Source organism: Micrasema longulum, unplaced genomic scaffold, assembly GCF_059751315.1.
Source record: "Micrasema longulum isolate JH-2025_06_02 unplaced genomic scaffold, ASM5975131v1 h1tg001647l, whole genome shotgun sequence".
Taxonomy (NCBI): Eukaryota; Metazoa; Arthropoda; class Insecta; order Trichoptera; family Brachycentridae; genus Micrasema; species Micrasema longulum.
The window spans coordinates 75,959-91,662 of record NW_028278826.1 but is presented as its reverse complement, the minus strand read 5'-3'; the positions used below and the strand labels follow the sequence as shown (position 1 = coordinate 91,662).

Sequence of the window (15,704 nt, the reverse complement as noted above, 5' to 3'; positions counted from 1 at the left end):
TCTCCTCTTTTCATAGTATGGTGTCCATTTTTTAAAATGTATATTTATTTTTGTTAATCTTTGCTTTTAATTTTTGTATCAAATTGTTAGATTCAATATGTTCATGTATTTATAATTCTCTCAAACTGAACGGTTTGGGTAGGTAGGAAGAAATTGCCTTAAGGCAATATGCCCGCCCTTATATGTATATATATTGTATATGTATATAAAGTGTCAAATAAATAAATAAACTCACCGTGGAAGAGGCAATTAAAGCAGTAGATTTGAATTCAATTGAAATCACGGCTTATAAAATTAAAAATTTTGAAGAGTAAGTCGTTTATTGATAATAATAAAAAAATGCTTTTTAGTATAAGCGAAACAAAAACCGAAGCCCCGGTCTTTAAAATAGTTTTATTGATTCGTATGGGTACACAAAAATAAAAAAATTAAAAAAATTAATTTACAATGTAAAACTTACGTCTTCCTTGAAGTGGATGGTCGAACACTGCAGCAATGTCCCCATCAGCTTATGAGGATTCCATGTTACGGAGTCAGCTCTGTAAAGAAAATATTTATTTTTTAAAATTGCCTGGATTTTGGTATGAGTGAAATCACTAAAATAAATATTTTATCCTGCCACGTTTCAGAAACAGCCGTTCTATTTTCTAGACTTAAAAATAAAGTAACACCTCAAAATACTTAAAATCTTACCAAAGCCAAGATACATACTTAAGAAATCATGCAATTTGTCGGTACAATTTTTATTTTCTTATTTTTTATATTTTTATTCATACAATAATACATATAACAAATAAATAATAAGGTATCCTTAACTTCACAAAGCTAAGAAGAGCCATGTGTTGAGTTAGGATACAAGGCCTTTGATATTGTCGACCATGATGTATTATTAAATAAGCTGTACGAGATCGGTTCCTCGGATGGTATGTTAAAATTAATGCTACGGTCTATTCGCGTCAGAGTGTTTCCATACTTTCTCGGGTGTCCCGCAAGGCTCTAACCTGGGTCCTTTGTTATTCTCAATTTTCATTAATAATATTAAAAATGTAATTTTGAACTCGCGTTTTCTGTTGTTTGCGGATGACTTAAAACTATTCTTAAAGGTGACAACTTCTGAAGATTTTTGTCTTCTCCAAGCGGATATATCTAATATATCTGAATGGGGAAGGCGAAACTAACGTAGGTTTAATTTTTCCAAGTGTTCGGTCATGTTTTTCACTAGGGCTCAAAAAACTAATTTTTTTCGCTACAAAATAAATTAACAGAATCTGATAAGAACAGGATCTGGGCGTTAGATTTGTGAGCACTCTGACATTTTATGAACATATTGAGACAATCAGTGGTAATGCATTGAAAATGTTGACTCGATGACTCGAAAGTGGCTCGATGATTTGGGGGCCACATGAACTGAAGTACTCTCTTATGATACAGAAAATCCAAAAGTAGTTTCTGAGATATCTCTACATGAGAGAGCGCAAGTATTATGTTTGGATCTACCCGACCGAACTTCTCCAGGGTATGCTTGGCAACATACCCTGGAGAAGCTCGGTCGGGTCAACATATTAGAGACTCGAAGGAATGTGTATTTGACTACATATTTTTATCGATTGTTGTGCGACATGGTCGATACTCCTGAGATTATGATGAGCATTGGTTTGTATGTTCTTTATAATTACCTAAGACAGCGTTAGCATAGATTGTTTCATATTTCGATAAACATGACCATCCTGCCGATGATTATGCCTGTTGGAAGGGCTACCGCTATGCTAAACAACATCGCTTTGGATATTAATCTATTCCATGTATCCGAATGGGTTTTCCAAATAGCAGGAATCTCCTACTACTTTGACATGTATTTTGTTCTATTTTATAACATGTACGTCTTGAATGTATGTTTGTAATGTATATGTTATTTTATTTTGGCGTCCCATTCATTCTTTGCGTAGGAAGGATAAATATTTTTTTGTAATAAAATCCAGCTTTATTTTTTTTTCCAAATCCGGTGTGAAAATGTACATTTGAAGATTACATAAAATAAAACATTATCATTTTAACAAAATAATAGAGATATATCATGTTTTGAATCGTATGCAGACTAGTGTGACATCGCAACACACAAGAGTTAAAATAAAGGGCTGACTGTGCGCGTACTTTGTTACAAAATCTAGCTTATATTACCACCAAATATTATGTTATCTCTGTATGTTCAGTCGGAGCTTATTTGAATAAATTTAAGGGAGGAAAATATGGTGCCTCGATACAATTTGAATACATATCGGTTTAATTTGTTTGTTTTTATTTAAAAAAACAAATTATATTTTATTTGATACAAGTATTTCGGTTCCTTAGATAAAACTCACGTTCAACCAAAGCAATAATCAAAGGGCGGTTGGAAATCTAGACACGTGGAGTAGGGGAGATCTCCAATGAAAAGGTCACTTTAATACAAACTTAAATTTTATTAAAACTGTTGACTTGAGACATACATCAAACATTTTAAATTAATAAAACATTCTGTCTGCTATACAGATTTAAAGTAAAATTGTTGATTAAATTATTATAAAACAATAAAAACGTATCAACAATGTTTTGAGTTTGTTTAAATTTTTGTAGACATGGAATGGATTCAACCTCCTCGGGAGCTGTTAATATAAACATACTACAACAGAGATGGAGATCATTTAAGATAAGGTAATATAGAAGTCTAGGCATCTACGGGGCTTATGACCTGTCATTGGCTGGTTTAAGTGTATTTTTTAATATTTTTTATTTATTTATATATACGCCCAATGGGCATTTTCAAGGACATATTTATGCACAGAAAATTATTATAAGGAAAGTAGAAAGACACAAGAGTATATAGTAGACTTGGTGGGAGTGAATGCGGGAGAGAGGTGTTAATAATTGAATTTGATTCAGTGATCGTTTGAAAGAAGACAACTTGTTATCAAAGAAATCAAGACTGGTATGTTTGTTGGCAGACCTAAGAATTCTGGGCATAGGGGAATGAAAACCATTGTTAGTTCTATGGTTTTCGGTATGAAAGAGTAAGTTTTGTCTGAGGTTTCTATTTGGGATACCTAGAAAGTAAAATCCAGTCTTTTGTCTAAAAAGATTTTTCATAATGTATATAATATAATATATAATAAAACCAACTGGTCTAAGAAGAAGGTAAAAATTAGAAAATTATTTTCAGGCATTGCCTGGTATGTTAAATAATTCGATCAGATTAATCTATTCACAACAATAAAGGTTTCAGTTCTTTAACTTTATTTAACTCAACAGATGGAAGAAGAAAGAATTGAAGAAATATGGATGTTCAAATACAGGTAAAATGGTGAATATGTTACACAGTGTGTAAAGTAGCCAATTAAATCAGCCAATAGAAGGTTATGAGCCCTGTAAATGCCTAGACTTCAATATTCCTTCTCTAAAATGTTCTCCGTCTCTTTTTTAGTATGTAATATAGCAATGTTATGGCAAAATAAATAAAAAATCATAAATACGCCGGTCACCTTACATGCGTGCATCTCCCATCACTGCCAATAACCTACTGAATTTCTTTCACAGTATTTCACTTTGTAGAAATCTGTTATTGGTTCCGAGTTCATGCACTATATCTGTTTGTTTACTATAAATATGTATGTGGAACTGTTGGTTTCCTAAATAAAATAAAATAATATAAAATAAAATAAAATGAAATGAAATAAAATAAAATAAAATAAAATAAAATAAAATAAAATAAAATAAAATAAAATAAAATAAAATAAAATAAAATAAAATAAAATAAAATAAAATAAAATAAAATAAAATAAAATAAAATAAAATAAAATAAAATAAAATAAAATAAAATAAAATAAAATAAAATAAAATAAAATAAAATAAAATAAAATAAAATAAAATAAAATAAAATAAAATAAAATAAAATAAAATAAAATAAAATAAAATAAAATAAAATAAAATAAAATAAAATAAAATAAAACAATTGCACCGAACTTCCTTATTACAATAGTTTAAGTCACATATAAGTTATAAAAATGTAATTCAACCAATGCTTCTTATATGATTTCAGTAAATAAACCTTTAAAAAAATTATTAATACATATTTCTAAAGCAATCGCTCTTTCAGTTTTTTGATTCCTCAACACTCTTGTAACGTTACGACTCGACACGCTTTAGAATGACAATAATCCGACCCCCAAATAACAGCAATTAATCATTCCGGCCTCACACAAGCCCTAGAGAGCAATATTCTTGTTTTTAATTATTTACTATTAATCACTTTTGGACACCCTGCATTTGCATACTGTAAAAAACAGGGTAGCTCAATTTAAAAAATATTTTTAAGCAAAAAATTATTTACATAATACGTATGTTATTTATTGAAGCGTTAACATTTTTGCCAGGCAGTGAATGACTGATCCGTCACGCTTTAAAGTGAAACGCTCATTCGGCTAAACTCGGAGAAGTCACAGTTTTCCTGTCACTTTCTCGCAGATGGCTCCCAGGGCTGGTATTCCAAACGCGTTTACAGCGCGCTATAATGCGTATTTAGTACGTAAAAACGCGCTATACCGCGCTATAATTTCGTTTGGAATACCAGCCCAGAGATACCAACACAATAGAGTAACGCGTTATTCAATCATATCGGGCTTTACTGACAGAATGCATGAAGTCATCAAAACTAGTTCCGAGAAAATCGCAATTAAAGCTTTTTTTTTGAAAATGTAGTTTTTAACCCTTACGGATTATTACATTCATTCACAAAAAAAAAATTGATACGAAAAAAAAATAATTTAAAAAAATAATTAAAATTTAATAATTAAATAATTGAAATTATTAATAATTAAAAAAAAAAAATTTTTTAAAAAAGTAATAATATACGAAAAAAAAAATTTTTGTAAAAAATAATACATATTTTTATACGTACTCTGATGTTTGTCAAAGTTTTGAAAATTATTAAAAAAATATTAAAAATAAAATAAAATACTTAAACTCATTAATATATCATTATATCAACTCATTAGTTAACCCGAATTTTTTTTGATAATGATTCATAAGATAAAAATAACTTTATTTAATTGACTTTCATATAATTTTGAATTATCTATCCTTACCTCTGTTTTGTATAAATACATTGAACTCCTTAATAAAGATACCAGTCTCGAAGATGTCGCGAAAGCGACGAAACCGGTCTCTGGATATTTTTACAAATTTGTGGATTAAAATATCACTCGTCTTTTACATTTACATTTATTTTTGCACAACAACAGGCCAGGAGGCCCAATCACAGTGGCGAATCACATCACAGAACACCCAGGCTTGAGAAAAATCACATTTTTATTTTTTGTGTTCTCATCGGGAATCGAACCCGGAACCTTTCGTGCGTGAGTCAAGCGTCTTGACCGCTACACCACGGAGGCCGCCAATCTTTTATTTATATAATAAATAACAATGAACTTCCATTAAGAATTTTCACTTACAAACTTAAATATCACAAAAGCCTGTCCTGGTCGTGGGTTGGGGTAAGTACTTAAATATGTAGCTAAAAATAAAATAACGATTTTGTTATTTTCTTTTGATTTTTTTGGTAAACTTTGATTGACGATCCCTGTTATTGACACTTGAAATCAATCTTTGCAAATGAATTACCATAATTTACACACTTTCACACCCCGGACGACGATCTGACATATTGTAATATGTATGAGGCACTACATTGGAACACCAAATACAGCGTACATCAATCATATGTTATATCTCGCACCTTCATACAGACATGGAAGGAAACATATGAAAAATCCGAAAAATATTTGAATATAGTAAAGGCATGGCTAGATGATAATTACTTAACTCTTAATAAATCTAAAACTAACTTCATTCCATTTCAAATCAGTTCTAGAAACTATTTACAAAATGCTTTTCTTAACATCAAACTACATAATAATAATTGTTTTTAAAGTGCTCATTGTAACTGCCCAATACTGGATAGGACAGACAATGTCAAATACTTAGGAGTTATTATTGATATAAATTTAAAGTGGAAACAGCAGATTGAAAATGTTACGAATAAACTTAAGAGATTAACGTATATATTCAAAACAATTCGAAATATAATTAATGTACAGGAACTTTTAAAGATTTATTTTGCATTGTGCCAATCAATTTTGGAGTACGGTATAATCGGTTGGGGTGGTGCGAGTGACACAGTTTTAAATAGTGTATTTGTTGCGCAAAAATCCATAATTAAAATAATACTCAGAGTCCCGATACAGACATCTACTGAAGAAATATTTCACAAATCACAACATATGACACCAAAACAATTATACGCTAAAACAATACTCACTTATAGATTCAAAAACTACTCTTACTCAAATGAAAGACATAACCCCCACAATACATCACATACAAATAATATAATCACTAGATCCTCAACACATAGACAACTTAAACAAATACACACAAAAACCACTTTCAGACAAAGGGATTTTAAGTATTATTCTAGAGAGCTATATGATATCTACCGAGTGCCCGATGCAATCAACTCCACCAAGGTTAGACGCTCGTGTTGGGCTGGCCATATAATTAGAATGGACGACGAAAACCCCATAAAACGCCTAATTTTCTCTGTGCCATGAACAACGACGAAGACCAGGAAGGCTTAAAATACGATGGATGGGCTGCATCAGCGCAGATACGATAATGTTGGAAGTGAGGAATTGGAGAGGAAGGGCAGCAGACCGGCAAGAGTGGAGGAGACTCCCGGATTCAGCCGAGGCCCACCCAGGGCTGTCGAGCTTATGATGATGATGATGATAAGTTAACTATTTTTTTGGTAACAACAACAAATATTTTTTTATCAGTTTGTTGTTAATCGTAGCGATCTGAGATGGGTTCGATGTCCATTCATTCATTATTTCCAAAAAATTGCGACAAGTCCACACACAACCTTTTGGCTCCATAGTTATACGCGGACTGATGTAAAATTTACTGCGTTCCGTCTAATTCTGAATTGAAAAACTGCTTGAGTGCTTTAGTTGCTTTAGGGCGGTCTCCCAGTAATGAATTTCCCAAGTTCGCACATGCGCCAATTGAGATATTTAGTAGCTCTGTGGAAGCAATTCCAATAAACCAATACTTTTTTTCGTGAATGTTTTATAACAAATTTAGCACTAAAATCGGTAGACACGATGGTATTTTAATATTAAACTATGAAAAATAACTCTTTTATTCTGAAATTATGGTATAAAAATGCTTTTTAGTTTATTTTTTCATGTACTTCAAATGTTTTTTCATTGTAAATTCTTTTAAATGTTGATATTCCAAGTATTTTGTTGTGATTTTTTGTTCTGTATAATATATATGGTGATATAATAATAATATTTATTTTTGTAAAGCGCAATTTTTGTAAAAAATCACCTCAGGGGCGCTTTACAATTTTATACGTAAATTTACATTCTAACTAAGCTCAAATTACATATTATAAGAGTTTTTACAATTGAGGGTATGGCAAACTAAGATTATGGCGTTGTAAACTGAAAAAATGGCACTGAAATAACATACGTTCGATACTCTGCCAAGAAATATCATCGCATGGACAATAGTCATCATTCCTTGATTTAAAACTATAAAGGTAACTTCTCATAGCTCCGTGTATGGTAAAAAATTGGTTCGTATCGAAAGTACTCTGGTGATGACGACGGAAGTTTGCTGCATCAGCCAGCGTTGGGAAAAACTTTTTGGTGATTTTACCCGTAGAAGAAGCTGCAGTCTGCATTACGTAAGGGGTTAAACAGCCCGTAAAGTCAATAAATTATTATTTATTGACGTATTTGTCAAATAAATAAATTAATTGATTTATTTGGTGTTTATTTTGTAAAACTCCATATTTAAACTTAAAATATAAGTCTACTGAACACTTTTTATTTTTACAAATATAAAAACAAAGATTAGGTGACAATTGTTTCCAGATAGTGTTTTTCTGGGTTATTATGCCGTGTTTGTGGGCTTTGTATTGCCGACGTTTTGGAGCACATTGCAGTGTCCATCTTCAGGGCTGAATGTATGAGTGTAGTTTTTAGTGTGTTTAATTGTGAGGAATTTGTACCGTGTCGCAGTCGGGCAATGTATGTGGTTAAGTGTGTGGAGTTTGTACCGTGGGCTTTGGAAGCACCGGGTACCATGAGGTTCGTAGTCGTAACCCATCATCCCTGTTTATGTTATTAGGATGCTTGTATATTTCTATTGCTTCCTTTATTAAACGGGCTTGATGATTTTTGGGCTTTCCAAGGACATTTGGCTCAAATGAGAAATTATGCCCTGTTTCTATGTAGTGCTCTGCAAGAGCTGATTTATCCGGGTAGCCCAACTTGCATGCACTCTTGTGCTCTTTTATTCTTGTCATTATGTTTCTGGCAGTCTGCCCTATGTAGAATGTTTCACAGCTTTTGCAATTTAATTTATATACTCCATCTGTTTCAAGTGGGTCCCGATCTTTTACTGATTTTAGTAAGTTTCTTACTTTTGAGGTCGTACCGAACACTGTCCTTACGTCCCGTTTCTTAAGCGTTTTTGCAATTCTATCCGTGACATTTTTGACATAGGGAAGGAACGCTATTCTTTTATCCGTATTAGCATCATCCATCTTGGAAATATTCTTTGGATTTGTTACCGACATTATTCTTCTTTTTATATCCTCCTTTTCATAGCCATTACTTTCTAATACTTTTGTCAGTATATTCAATTCCTCTTCTAGGTTACTTTCTTTACAAACACGGCATAATAACCCAGAAAAACACTATCTGTATTCTGAAGGCCGTAAAAACCTACGAACCTTGACAATTGTTTCGCCTTGTTAGGGCATTTTCAAACGAATGTGAAGATAAGATGGATTGAATGTCCTTATATAGTTTTATAATTTAAGGTACTGAACACTTTGTATCCCGGAGCCGTGTAAACACGTGGTAATATAACCACGCGTTGTGTCTCGGTCCCGTGTTTTCACGTGGTTTACCAGCTGTCTAAAAAAGTGCATTTTACTGACATTTAGTGACTTTTATTAGTACTTATTTGCTGCTAGTAAATTACGTGAAAACACGGGACCGGGATACAAAGCGCAATAAAAGGAGTGAGACCCTGAATATTTGTTATTTATACTTTTACAATGTTTGTATTCTTTTTTTTAATACGGAATGCTGTTCCCTCACTGGGGTGTCCCGTGCCGAGGGAAACATTTTACAATAAGTAAAGCATGCCTTAAATTAGTTATTGAACAAAGTTAACATAATAACAATATAAAAAAGTAATTATGAATTAAATATTATCATTTTTTAATTTTTTTTTTTTTAAATAAATAAATATTTGCGTTCTTATAATTTACCCAAATATTTAATTTTAAGGGCCATTTTCAACGAGTTGTAAATAACTCACTATTAGAAAATGGAATCAAGTTGGGGTAGAGTGGGATTCGAACCACAGACCTTTGGTCTGTGTGTCCGAGACACTAGCCACAGGACCACAACCCGATCATTAACATTATCAGCAATACAAACTAAAATAATCATAAAAAACATAACCAATAGTGCGAATATTGCAACGTGGCTCTCCATAAAGGGTAATATTGGCAAAATTATAATGCAAAAATGACTTATTAAATTGTTTAAAATGCATATGAGAAGTTTCGATTGATTGAACCCAGTATTTTCGTAATTATGACACTTTTAAGAAACCATTCACAAAGCATGAAATTTCACAAAAATTGGCCGGGCACAGGGTGAATTCTATGTGTAGTCGGCCGGTACTCAAAGTGTTACGTAAAAAATATAAATAATCTTATGAACTATATTATACATTAATCATAATTGTGGGAAAAAACAATAGTTAAGGGCAAAGCTAACTGTTTATTTATGTATATACGGCATTTCTGCCATTTACATATATGTGGTATAAAGAGTGCTTAGAAATAAAAATATTTAAAAAAAAATCGAGTGTGAAATATTAATATACTCGTACTGTACACATTATTAATTACTTGAAATACATATATATTTTAAAGAAATTATACAATAACAAAATACATTAATCAATCAAATTATAACTATTCCAACCCAATCTTCTGAAGATGATTTGCTCTTTTTGATAAAAATATGTTGGTCACTTTATTTTTTAAGTTAGGCAGAGATAAACTAAATATATCAAAATGTGATGCATATTCATTCCCGGTATTCTGTAATCTAACAATAGGTGAGTTATATTGAGCTACCGTTCGAGAATTTTGACAAGAAAATATTGTAGATGTTCTGCCTAATCTAGGTGGTACATAGAATGAAATCAATTTCAGTAGATCAGGGTTTAATAGGTAATGGGGAATTTAGGTATTTATATTTGAATTTCGGAAAGCTTTATATCAAAGTAAGTATTTATTGACATACATGTATGTATTGTGAGATAATTAATGAACATGCTATAGTTCATAAGATTATTTTTATTTTTTTACTTAAGTACCTTGAATTATATAACTAGCTATGTAAGGACATTCAATCGATCTTATCTTCACGTTTGTTTGAAAATGTCCCAAGAAGGCGAAACAATTGTCACGAAATCTATGTTTTTATATTTGCAAAAATAAAATAAAGTGTTCAGTAGACTCAAATCAGTGTTTGATTTCTTGTATTGTGAGTTTAAATAAATTAATGCGATGTTTAAGCATATGCAGAATGGTGAATGTTACACAGTGTGTAAAGTGGCCATTCAAACCAGCCAACGACATGTCATTTGCCCTGTAAATGTCTAGAGTTCCATATTATCTTCTCTAAAATGTTTTTTCTCTCTGTTGCAACAAATTTAGATCTTAATTCGAATGCATTTAAGCGCAACCCCTTATTTCGACAAAGTGCATAGGGGTTGTTTTTCAGTTTTAAATCCTCGCCAAAGTCAACACACCTAATCTGAGAACCGTGCATGTGCTTGGTTTGACGATTTTTAAAGGGGGAAGCAGCAAGTGCTAAAATAGTCTTGTACCATTAAGACTAATTCAAAATAAAAAAGGTGTTATAGTGACGTGAATATTTTATCACGGTGATAAGAGATTTATTTATTAGCGGACATTATCAATTTATACAATTTATAGGGTTTTAATTTTACAATAAAAGAATTGACGAAAACATTTTTTAAAGAGGAAAAGAAGCATTAACAAACATGAGGGACATCAAGACAAGATCCGGACTATTTATTTAGTGCTCGTTAAAATCGTTGTAAACTCAAACCAAAAAAGTCCAGATGATCTTGTCTCGAGTTTACAATACGAGAAAGACGGGTCAAGAGAATGAGGAATTCCACTGTTTTCTAAATATTTTTTTTTCTATTAAGCGTACTATTTAACTGAACGAAAATATTTTTTTTTTGTGCGTTATTTACAAAGATATGATATGAAGTTACATTTATCAAATACCACGCCAAATAACTGTAATCAGTGTGTCACTTTTCAGTCGTGACGTCATGAAACGGTTGGCGTTTTTACTCTCACTGACCGCGGTAAGTTGTATTTCTCCAGCCAATAACAAGACTGACAAGAATCAATGGAATATTGCTTTGATTACTTCATTTAGTTGATCGCAATTTGCTCATTTCTATGTTATGGTTGTTTTTACGAACGTTTCGATTTAGAAAAACCTAGAAAGTTGACATAATCTCTGGTTGAAAAAAGAGTATAATGAAAATTATACTCTTTTTTTTCAATGGTCAAAACGTTCCTTACAAGGTGCGGGGGCTTTAAAGCGGAAACCGGAAATACTACACGTAGATATAAGGAGAGACGTGATTATTTACGATTTTTAAATGAACACTATTTTTAACAATAATGTTTGATTATGTCCAAATGCTTGCAGACTGGCTGGATTTCCTCCCTAGGGAGTAGTTCGTATTTAAATCCATTTCAACAGAGAGGAAAAACATTTTTGAGAAGGGAATATAGAAGTCAAGGTATTTACAGGGCTTTTGACCTGTCACTGGCTGGTTTAAATGGCCACTTTACACGCTGTGAACCATTCACCAGTCTGCCTATGTTCAAACATCCACATTTCTTTAACTCTTCCATTTACTTAACAAAAGTCTACATATGAAATAGGTACTAATGAATCTAATAAATGTCAATCCATTACAATTTTACCATGCCGTTTAGATTAAGATGATATGTGGGAAATAGGCTATTCTCCGTCGGGTATCACGCGGCTAAGTTTGTTTATTTGGAAATTATATAAAATAATGAACAGACTTTAAGTGCCGTTGTCTCAAAAAAAAAAAATTTCCCTTTTTTATTTGTTATTTTATAAAGGCATCTATATTTTTAATTTTCTGATAACATTCTAGATATCTGGAAGTCCGGATGAGTCCGGATAAACAGAGTTCTAATGTATAAAAAAAACCCAAAACAAAAATAAGAGTAAAAATCGATTGAAAAATTAAAATCAATCCCTTTCAAAATATACACAAAATTATTTGAGGTTTTACAAGCAGTATGTTTATTTGCACGTAAGAAAATCGGGAATATTTAGCCTTAAGCGAGGTGTTTCTGTTAAAAGGTTTTCGAGAGGATATTACAGCTGTCAAAAATGCATTAGCTGACGTCACAACGCGCACAAGTGGTGGGGGTACAAGTGAACATTAAACAGCAATTTGGATTAACCTTCTAATCCTGAAGGGTGAAATAAATTGTTGCAAGAGTGTTAATTTTATGATAAAAAACAATTAATGCAAAAAAATAAGTATCTTATTACTTTATTAATGCTTTATTAAATGAGTTTATAACATCTTAAGAAATAATATAAATTTTCAATAAAATTACACTTTTTTATAAAAAATTCTCAAGAACATGTTTTTCAAATTAATTTGGGATATTTCAATGCTTTCTTTTTTTTCAGGTAAATCATTGTACAGCCTTAATCCCTTCTACAATGAGTTTTCTCCTCGTTAGTAATCATATCTTTTTTATCCCTAGTTTTATATGTACGAGTATGAACATTGTTGGTTTAATTAGATTCTTTCTCCTCGTTAGTAATCTTATCTTTTTTATCCCTAGTCGTATATGTACGAGTATGAACATTGTTGGTTTAATTAGATTCTTTCTCCTCGTTAGTAATCTTATCTTTTTTATCCCTAGTTTTATATGTACGAGTATGAACGTTGTTGGTTTAAAGAGATTCTTTCTCCTAGTTAGTAATCTTATCATTTTTATCCCTAGTTTTATATGTACGAGTATGAACATTGTTGGTTTAATTAGATTCTTTCTCCTCGTTAGTAATCTTATCTTTTTTATCCCTAGTTTTATATGTACGAGTATGAACATTGTTGGTTTAATTAGATTCTTTCTCCTCGTTAGTAATCTTATCTTTTTTATCCCTAGTTTTATATGTACGAGTATGAACGTTGTTGGTTTAAAGAGATTCTTTCTCCTAGTTAGTAATCTTATCATTTTTATCCCTAGTTTTATATGTACGAGTATGAACATTGTTGGTTTAATTAGATTCTTTCTCCTCGTTAGTAATCTTATCTTTTTTATCCCTAGTTTTATATGTACGAGTATGAACATTGTTGGTTTAATTAGATTCTTTTAATATGTAGTGCAAAGTCAGCTACCTAGAATTAAGTATTAAAAAATGTAAAATAATATTAACAAATTACAACAGGGATGGAGAATACCTTAAATAAGGGAATATGGAAGTCAAGGCATTTACAGGGCTTATGACCTGTCATTGACTGGTTTAAGTGGCTACTTTAAACACTGTGTAACATTCACCATTTTGCCTATGTTTGAACATCCATATTTCTTCAATTCTTTCAGTCTTTTGTCTATGAACATTTGGACAAACTCAAATATTGTAATGAAATCAACTGGTCCAAGAAGAAGTTTAAAAATTGAAAAATTGTTTTCAGGCGTTGCCTAGTATGGGAAATAATTCAGTCAGATGAATCTCTTCACCACAATAAAGGTTTCAGCTCTTTAACTTCACTTGAATCAACAGATGGAAGAATTGAAGAAATATGGATGTTCAAACATAGGCAAAATGGTGAATGTTACACAGTGTGTAAGGTGGCCACTTAAACCAGCCAATGACAGGTCATAAGCCCTGTAAATGCCTTGACTTCCATATTCCCTTATTTAAGGTATTCTCCATCCCTGTTGTAATTTGTTAATCTTAATGACTCCCGAGGGGGTGAAATCCAGTATTTTATCTATGAACATTTGGACAAACTCAAATATTGTAGTAAAATAATATATTTTTATAGAATGAAAAAACATGTCTCCTTTGATTAATAAATAGAAAATATCAATTTAGATGTAGTCAAGTCTATTAAGGATCTCGGAGTTATCATAGTTTGTAAACTTACCTTTAATAAAACATATTGATACTATGATTAACAAGTCACTAAAACTCTTGGGTTTTGTTAGCAGGACATCTAGTGACTTGACTAATATGTTCACGGTTAAAACACTACATTGCTCACTTGTTCGTCCTATTTTAGAATATGCATCCGCGATCTGGTCTTCCTTCTATGTGGGCCGGATAAATCATATCGAATCGGTGCAACATCGTTTGCTAAGAAAAGTAGCATGGATGATTGGCCTCGAGAGGGGAGACTACACTCACGGAGAAATGGAGTCAATGTTCAAAACCTCAAGTCTACAAAAACGTAGAAATAACATCGACTCCATATTTATTTTTAATTTGCTGAACGGCTAATTGATGTACCATCGTTACTGGAACAAGTGGCATTCAATGTTCCGATGCGCCGGTTGCGAAATAATAATGCGCTGTTCCTCGATCAACACAGCGCAAACTATGGCTCGCATGCACCGATGTCCCGATTGTGTCGTATTGTAAACTCGAGACCAGAACTGGACTTTTTTGGTGTAAGTCTTTATAGATTTAAAAATTCACTAAGATACCGGATCTTGTCTTGAGGTAGTAATTTTTATTTTTTTGTTTTAGCTTTAATTTTATTTGGTTGTATTTTATTTTTTTAGTGCCTGTATTTATTATAAGAAATTGTATTTACCATCGTTAGAATAAAACTTTATAAGTCCGTTAAACAAATAAATAAATAAATAATATTTTTATTTATATCCCTACAGAGATGAGGTAGAATTTTTTTCAAATTCAGGATTATGGATATTCGAGCGTTTACAGGGCTTATGACCTGTCATTGGCTGGGTTAAGTGGCCACTTTAAGTACTACAACATTCCCCATTCCGCTTATTAGCGAATATCCACACCGGTAACATTTTTGATTTTTGTATTTATGTTATGAATTTGAGAAACCATCCACAAGCGAGTTGGATCTGCAGGCGATTACTAGTACTTAATTTGACTCGGAAGAGTCTTAACTACATAAAATAAAGTAATCTGCTTAATTAATATACTTAACTTCAATATCAATACATAGATGGCCCTCCAACTCGCTTGTGGATGGTTTCTCAAATTCATAACATAAATACAAAAATCAAAAATGTTACCGGTGTGGACATTCGCTAATAAGCGGAATGGGGAATGTTGCAGTAGTTAAAGTGGCCACTTAACCCAGCCAATGACAGGTCATAAGCCCTGTAAACGCTCGAATATCCATAATACTGATTTTGAAAAAAAATCTACCTCATCTCTGTAGGGATATAAATAAAAATATATACCTACTCCCCCTTGGAAGAA

The 15,704-nt window shown here is 31.8% G+C and overlaps 1 protein-coding gene across 1 annotated transcript in view; it reads right to left on the bottom strand.

Annotated features, from left to right (window-relative positions):
- Positions 1-460: 460 nt before the first annotated feature.
- Positions 461-15,704, bottom strand: part of LOC148274443 (glutamate decarboxylase-like) — a gene marked incomplete at both ends in the record, with an annotated part of 64,963 nt that continues 49,719 nt past the window's right edge. The window contains one exon of the mRNA XM_088237114.1: positions 461-539. Coding sequence (XP_088093240.1) covers positions 461-539 — 79 coding nt within the window. The remainder of the gene's footprint in view (positions 540-15,704) is intronic.